The following is an 8,068-nucleotide window of genomic DNA, read 5'->3' as shown; positions in this document are numbered from 1 at the left end:
ACTCCCCTACAGCAGTGGAGGTGCAGGTTGACTCTGTGCTGTGTGGAACAGTAAGTCATGACTCTGTAGACAATGAAGGCTGGAAACTCTTCACTCTTTGTATGAAGAGAAAGACTCTTGCTCCTCTTGAAGGCTTGCAGTTGATGAACAGGTTCAATGCCCTCCAAATGGAGGTGGAGCTTCAAGTGAAGCAACTGAGCTGATGGACCCTGTGCTATGTAAGAACACCTGGAAGAAGTGAAGAGTGATTGTTGTGGGTGACTCCTTTCTGCGGGGGACAGAGGCACTCATCTGCTGATCTGACCTCTTGTCTAGAGTGGTTTGCTGCCTGCTGGGGGTCCAGATCTGAGATGTCATGGAAAGGCCACTGAGGGTTGTCCATATGTCCGGCTATTACCTCCTGCTGCTTTCCCATGAGGGTACCAATTATATCACCAAGGGTAACTTGGAAAGTATCAAATGGGATTTCAGACTCTGGGGATGGTCRTCAGGGGTCTGGGATCCCAGGYCATTTTCTCCTTGATCCTTCCACTGAAGGGAAAGGATGGGAGGAGAAATAGATGGATGCTCTAACAACTGTCTGTGCCTTGGGTGTTGGCAACAGAGGTTTGGTCTCTGTGAACATGAGACYCTTCTTGAAGATTCCCAAATGATTGGGAGAGATGGGACCTATCTCACTAAATGGGGCACATGCATCTTTTCCAAGAGGCTGGCTAACCTGGTAAGGAGAGCTTTAAAGCAGGAAATGCTGCAAAGCATTGATAACTTCAGCAAGGCTTTTGACATTGTCACCYRTAACATCCTCATAGGTAAGCTCAGAAAGTATAAGTTAGACGAGCRGTCAGTGAGGTGGATTGAGAACTGGCTGAATGGCAGATGGCTCAGAGGGTCAATGGCACAGAGTCTAGTTGGAGGCCTGTTGCTAGTGCTGTCCTGCAGGGCACAGTAATGGGGCCAGTCTTGTTCAGCTTCTTCATCAATGACCTGAATGAAGGGAYAGAGTGCCTCCTCAGCAAGTTTGCTGATGATCCCAAACTGGGAGGAGTGGCTGACATACCAGAAGGCTGTGCTGCCATTCAGAGGGAAGGACCTCAACAGGCTAGAGAGATGGGCAGAGAGGAATCTCATGATGTTTCTGTACCCAGGGAGGAGTAACCTAATGCACCAATACAGGCTGGGGGCTGACCTGCTGGAAAGGAGCTCTGCAGAGAAGGACCTGGGAGTGCTGGTGGATGACAAGTTGWCCATGAGCCAGCAATGTGCCCTTGTGGCCAAGAAGGCCAATGGTCTCCTGGGCTGCATTRGGAAGAGTGTTGCCAGCATGTCAAGGGAGGTGATCCTGCCCCTCTCCTCAGCCCTGCTGAGGCCTCATCTCAAGTACTGTGTCTAGTTCTGGGCTTCTCATTACAAAAGAGATGTGGAACTACTGGAGTGAGCCCAGTAGCGGGCTACTAAGGTGATGAAGGGTCTGGAGCATCTCTCCTCTGTGGAAAGGCTGAGAGAGCAGGGCCTCCTTAGCCTGGAGAGAAGGTTGAGGGTTATCAGTGTATCAAAGTGTGTATGTATCTGGAAAGAGGATGGGGCTACACTCTCAGTGGTGCAGTGACAGGAAGAAAGGCAACAGACACAATTTGAAATAAAAGAAGTCCTGTCTGAATATGAGGAAAAACTTGTTACTGTGAGGGTGACAGAGCACTGAAACAAGTTGCCCAGAGAGGTTGTGGAGTCTCTTACCTTGGAGATATTCAAAAGCCATTTGAACACAATTCTGTGCTATGTGCTCTAGGTGACACTGCTTCAGCAGGAGGCATTGGACTAAATGATCTTCAGAGGTCCCTTACAACAACAACAACTATTCTCTGATTCTATGCTTCGGAAGGGCATCCYTCTGGGCCTGGCAGCTCCACATGCCCATGGCAGAGGGCTGGTCCTTTCTATCACCCTCCTCCACTGGAGGTAGGCCACCCACCTCATTAAGACCTCCATGCGCTTGGCTGAGACTGGAAGCAGGGCACCTGCCACTATGTGAAAAGCTGGGAAACTGCTGCTTTGGTGACTTACACTGCTTCTGCCTACGCTCTCCTCCTATGCAAAGCTCTTAGCTTAAGAGWCACTTGCAGTCAACACATGTGCATCTAAAGATCTAAAGGCTCCTGAAGAATGGAAAAAGTTCTYCTAGTGAACATAGGGTCTGCACATAGCACTCAGCACAGAACTGAGAGACAGGTATGCCCTCACTTTATTCATAGGAGAAAGTGCGGTTTGCTCACGCTCTTGCATGCCCTCCCACTCTTTCCTCTTTTCCTGGCCTTCTCAGAGACATTTCTCTTTAGCCAGTCATCCCTGCGGTAGGTTTCTCTGCAGGCCACTTGGATCATCTGCCAGCTGCTGGGGCACCCCCTTAGTCAGAGGAATTCCTGGGGATAGAGCGCCGGTTTGATTAAATGGAGAGGTACAGCAGTGGGAATGGGCTGAATCAAGAGAGGTCTTGCATGGCTGTGCCAGACAACTCGGACTTGAGGAAGAGCCTGATGTATGTGTGAGACACAGGGGGAATACGGCCCTTAGCCCACCGTGCATTTGCTACCCTCGACCTCAGGGATCCCACCTGTGTAATACGCCTGGAACCCATTTCCCCAAAGCAGCTKTATTTTTGCCCGTGCTTGGAGGGGGCATGTGGCTCCTAGGCACGTGCAAAAGCCCACCACATAACCGAAGGCAAGAATGAGCTGCTAGTATGCGGGCATGCCCCAGAGCCTTCTCTTCTCCGGTCTGGACAGGCCCAGCTCTCTCAGCCTCTGCAGGCAGAACGACCTGCTCTCCAGGTGCTTCATTGCCACAAACCAGTCCCTCATCTCCTCAACGCAGAGATTAGCTGCCGAGTGCCGGGGCCACGCCGGCCACGAAGGACTTTGGTGCCCCAGGGAACYACTGTGTACAGCACAGCTCTACGGCAATCGAAACTCTAGGACAAAGCGGACTTTTGTCATCACGTCTCCCTTGTAACTTCAAGGAGGCCATAGCTCTTGCCACAAGACCAGAATACAGTTCTCTTTACTGAGAGGCAGACACAGCATGGTTCCCCGTGGCTGGAAGATGGCATCCCTCCCGCATGAGGCCACGCAGCAGGACTGCTGGACACAGGCCAGGCAAACACAGCAAGGCCCAGGCACTACCGCTGGCGGGGGCTGGGACCGGTGTTCCCCAGGCTCCAGCTGCAGAGCTGACGAGAAGCCGCGTGGTTGGGCCGGGGCAGCGCTGGCTCTTCAGGGCCGCCTGTAAGGGTGTTGTGAGCRCTGCTGTAACCGCAAGCGGCCAGGCCTTCGCTCTGGCCCAGTCTGGCCAGCCTGGCTGCGGCTCTCYGGAGCTGCAGAGCTGGAGGATGCTGCTGCTGCCTGGCTGCTGCTGCTGGAGCTGGCCATCTCCAGCTGCGTGCTCGCRGCTGTAAGGAGAGGCAGGAAGGTCAGCAGCACATCCCCAAACCCCCAGGGCAGGAGAGGCCGGAACGGTGCCCTCCCGGGAGCCGAGAGACTCTGTCAAGCCCAGCCTGAGCGCCCCCGGGCAGGCGTGGCCCAGCCCGGCCTGGCCCCACCCCCTCAGGTCCCAGGTCCCTGGCTGTGGCTTGAGGGAAGCTGTGGGGCCGAGGGGGCCCTCCTTCTCCTCTTACTAGTGCCCAGGCCCGCACACTCATCACACTCTCACGTGACTGCGCTGGCCCTCAAGGCGGAGCAGCGTCGGTGGGTGCCCCTAGCAGCACAGGAGGAGCAGAGGAGCAGGTGCCAGGCCTGGGAAAGCAAACGCAAAGGTGCCCGTGGCAGGCCAGGCAGGCAGTGACACCAGCGAGGCAGCCCGGCAACAGTGACCTGAGCGAGGTGCCTGGGTGCCTGTCAGAGCCCCCTGAGCTGGCCCCACGAGTGAGTGCCAAAATCCTTGCTCCCAGAGTCCTTGGGGAGGTGAAGAAGCTGAGCACAGCCCCAGGCAAAGCCTCAGCTCCTTGGAGGACCACTTGGTGCCTGCCAGCAGCAGCATCCCTCCTGGCCTGGCAGCTCCACATGCCCATRGCAAAAGGTCGGCCCTCTCTCCTCCACCATAGGCAGGCCGCCCACCTCCCTAGGACCTTCTTGGCATCTGCTGAGAGCAGCACGAGGACACCTGCCGCCACGTGGGGAACTGGGAAATTGCTGCTTTGTTGATTTACCCTGCTTCTTCGGCCTGTTCTCTGCCTCCTGCGCAAAGGCACTGGCCAGCATCACATCTGTTGTGCCTCTGATACAGGTCTGCAAAGGCACCTTCTGCCTCCCAGGCGGGCTGCCTGCAGGGCAAAGAAAGGATGGTCGTGAGCCTCACCTGCCCCAAGGGTCAGGGAAAGGGCTGCTGGACACTCCTGGCCTTTGGGTCTCCCCTGCTGCAACCTGAATCTCATGCCCTCCACCTGTCCTCTGGGCACAGGCCAAGGGCAGCACAGAACCAACCTGATGGGGACTCGGATCCCCATGGAAGACATTTCTGACAGGAATGTCTCCCTGTCTTTACACTGCGGTCAYTGGAAGTAGAACAGCCCAGCACGCAGAGCCTGTTGCTGCAAGACAGTCACAAGCAGTGTGAGTGGGACACTGCTCCCTGCTGGGCACCTGCCCTGMCAGAGGCAGGCAGCAAGGGCCTCTCCCACCTGGATGCAGCCCCGATGGAACCACGCGTGCGTGCATGCGGGGCACACCATCGTGTGGTAGGATGGCTTTTCCTCCACAGGCTCCAGGCAGATGAGACAGGAGGTTTCGCCATCCTGCTGTGCCTGTACTCTTTGCTCTGGGCGATGTTCCTGGCAGAARGACCTGGCCGGAAGAGTTGGGGAGAAGGGCACAAGGTCAGCACCGGCGGACTGCTTCCACCCTTCCGGACAAGACAACCCCAAATTGGCGCCTTTGAGGCTGGCTGCTCCTCAGGCAGGGGGGGGCTGTCTCTCTTCTCAGCCCCTTCCTCCCCCACAGAATCGCCCACCCACCACGGTGGGCTCTGGCATCACGTTTTGGCCCAGGCCTGAGCATCACCCCTCTGAGACAGGCCCTGGCCTGCTCACGCCGACCGAGGTGAGGATCTCTCCTGCAGAGGGCTGGCTGCCTAGGGCAGTGCTTTTCCAGCCCAGAGCCAGGAAGGCAGCCCCTGCTCCCAGGGGCCAGTGCTAGCTGCAGGGCCAAGGAGGCAGAGGCGCCGCAGCACGAGGCTTCTCAGCTCCTCAGCTCTTACCGGTACTGCCCAGAGAACTGCGACACACAGCYGTCTTCGCGGCCACAGGGGAAATGGAAGCTGCGCTTGCAGCCCTTCTGCCTGCACATCACAGTGGCCCCCCGCTCACCACAGACGTAGCAGACCTGCAACGAGCACAGCAGCCCCCTATCAGAGACATGCTCGGGCCCCCAAGGCCTGCCCTTCACTCACCTTTGGGAAGTCACCAGGGCTCTGGCCGCTGCTGAGGTCCTCACACGCTGTAGAGCCACCTTGGCGGCGCAGGGTTCGGCTTCTGCTACAGCCCCTCTGCAGCTCCGGACACTTGTGGCAGTGTTGCCCGGAGCTGATGGAAAAGCCCCGGATTTCCTTCCCAAGGCAYGGCCGGAGCCCGCACAAGCCCATGGTGGCCCAAAGCTCCCCACCCCCTGCTAGCTCTTCACCTTCCGAGTTGCGCGCTTCACGGCCCGCCTGATATCMGCCGGGAGGAACTCGTCAGCTCCCAGGTCATCGCGCCATCTCACCGGGAGCCYGCTGGCAAGATACTGAAAAGCAGAAAAGTCTCGGAGCTCGTCAGGTCAGGGTGACTTGGGGAGGTTGGCGGCTGCGCTGTGCTGCGGGCTGGCAAGGCCCGGGTGGAGAGTGCCGAGGCGAGGGGCTCGGGCATCGTCCTGCCGTCAGCGCTGGCYGGCCGGGCCTTGCCGAGCGGAGCACCCGCCGTGCTGGGGCAGGCGAGGAGAGCGCGAGCAGAGCGCAGCCAAGGGACCCCAGGTGATGCCGCAGGTGTGGAGGAGGAGCTGGCGCCCACAGCGCTCCTGGGCTGGCATTTCCCGCAGGCGCCGAGCCAGGCCCCACTGTGCCCGGCTGGCAGGGAAATGGCAGGCTGCTGGGCTGGGGCAGYGGGGCAGCGCTGGAGGCAGTGCAGCGAGACTCACCAGGCAACTCTCGTGGGCGCAGACACCATCCTTCTGCCTCTTCTGCCCGTAGAGGTCGGGGTCCGAGTCGGCCCGGCGACACAGCACACAGGCTGCCGGGCGAGAGCCGAGGCCACAGCCGCTGAGCACCTTGCTGGGGCCTGGCAAAGGCTCCRGGAGGCCTCCTGCCGCCAGGGCCTGCTCTCTCCTGGCTGCCCAAACCCACCGCGCCCCACGCCTCCCCGACAGCCCCATGCGGACCCAAAGGAGGCTCCTGCCGCGSCCTGCACGGGCGACCTCTCCTCGCCTTCCCCTTGCCTCTTCCGGCCCCTCTCGCCCCTTCCCGCGGCCCCTCGCTCCCGGCCAGCCCTGGCCCCCGGCGGCCTTTCCTCCCCGCACAGCCCTCCCTCCCCGCATGGCCCTGCCTGCACCCCACACCTGGAGCGCAGCAGAGCGCAGCCCTGCCCCAGGGAGGCTGCGCAGCTCCCGCCTCCCCAGCGCCGCGGGCAGCCATGCACCCGCCGCCCCGCAGGGCCTTCGACTGGCCCCGGGCTGCCGGCGCCTCCCGGCTCCCTCTGCTCTCACCCTCCTCCGTCGAGGCGGGTGCCTTGCGCTTCATGGCGCACTGCACACGGGTCGACGCGACCGCTCCGGGAAAGCCCTGCCGCAGCCGCGCCGGGGTCTGCGCTGCAGACACTGCTGCTGTAACCCTGGGGGAGCAGCGGGGCCAGGGTGACTCCGCAGCACAGCCCCAGCACCCTGCGCCACGGGGCCCCGCTCCTGCCGCCACGGCAGCCCCGCGCAAGCCCCCTCCTGCCCGACYCTGGGGCTCTTCGGCCAGGGCCCCGGCACTGCCTCTTGCCGCCTGCCCGCCCATCACAGGCACCACAGCGGGGCAGGCCCCAGGGCAGCGGGGCCGCRGCCCGGGAGCCCCGCGGGGCAGGAGCAGCGCCCTGGGCTGGGCCCTGCGCGGGGCAGTGCCACCTCCATGCCCACACCTGTCCCGTGCCCGGAGGCGCTGCCTCCAGCCTGGGGCTGCCCGTTCCCCACTGCCCTTTTGGTACCACCGGGGCCGCCCGCGCCACCCGCCGCCACTGACACGGCACCGCCGCCGGGCTGTCGCAGACCCGCACTGTGACGCACCGCGGCCCCAGGGTGACGCTGACTCCACTGTGACCGCCACCATGCACATTCAAGGTGGGAGTCAAAGCCGTGGGCTGCTCAGAGGGAGGCGCCTGTCCCTTCTTCCCCCAGCATTACCCTGTCCATGTATTACTTACCGAGAAATTTGACAAACAGCTGTCTTCTTGCCCCAGCTTACAGGTAAGAGTCTGCTTTGCAAGCCTAATGCCAGACTTTGTCAGTCCAAAAACGCCACAGAAGAAGCAGGCAGCTGAAACATTTGTGTTTTCACCAGATCCAATCCGAGACTTAGAAYGAACCCTTGAATAAACAAAGAACTAAATGATTTTCCCTGCCCATGGGACTGCACAGTGTAACCTGCACGCCCCAGACTCTTTCTTTGTCGTCAGGCTGATGTTCTCCAAAAACGCCCTACCTAGGTGTTTCAGATGTCATGCCTCCTCCTCGTTCTGTTTACAGGAATAACCTACTGCAAACTGTCTCCTAGAATATTTTAATTTTTTATTGTTTGATTGGCAATTTCAAGTCAAAGCTTGAATGAAAAGCAAAAGTTAGAAAAGGGGGAGTGGCAGGGCTTTTAGGAGCTAGTGCAGCAGTCAGTCAGGTCAAGTGGGCTCTCCCCAGATTGCGTATGAAGTCCTTCCGCGGCCAAGCATTGCTCCTTCTAGACCAAAGCGCCAAGAATGAGAATCCTACGATAATAATACCCTTCAAAGCAGGGCTACACACAGCGCTCAGGTTCTACCCCTTTCTGTCTCACCCTTCCCCTGCTCCTCTGGCTGCAAAGA

At 59.6% G+C, this 8,068-nt stretch overlaps 1 protein-coding gene across 1 annotated transcript; it reads right to left on the bottom strand.

Moving 5' to 3' along the window:
* Positions 1–4,194: 4,194 nt before the first annotated feature.
* On the bottom strand, positions 4,195–5,628 carry LOC146586785 (E3 ubiquitin-protein ligase PHF7-like). Its single transcript, XM_085320689.1, is given in 4 exon segments — positions 4,195–4,312; positions 4,473–4,832; positions 5,245–5,369; positions 5,437–5,628. Coding segments are annotated over 4 exon segments (795 nt in total).
* Positions 5,629–8,068: the final 2,440 nt, after the last annotated feature.

Source organism: Rhea americana, unplaced genomic scaffold (genome assembly GCF_003343005.1).
Source record: "Rhea americana isolate MKP2758 unplaced genomic scaffold, rheAme1 scaffold_65, whole genome shotgun sequence".
Lineage (NCBI taxonomy): Eukaryota > Metazoa > Chordata > Aves > Rheiformes > Rheidae > Rhea > Rhea americana.
Note: the sequence above shows the minus strand (reverse complement) of the source record. Positions and strands in the feature narration are given on the sequence as shown.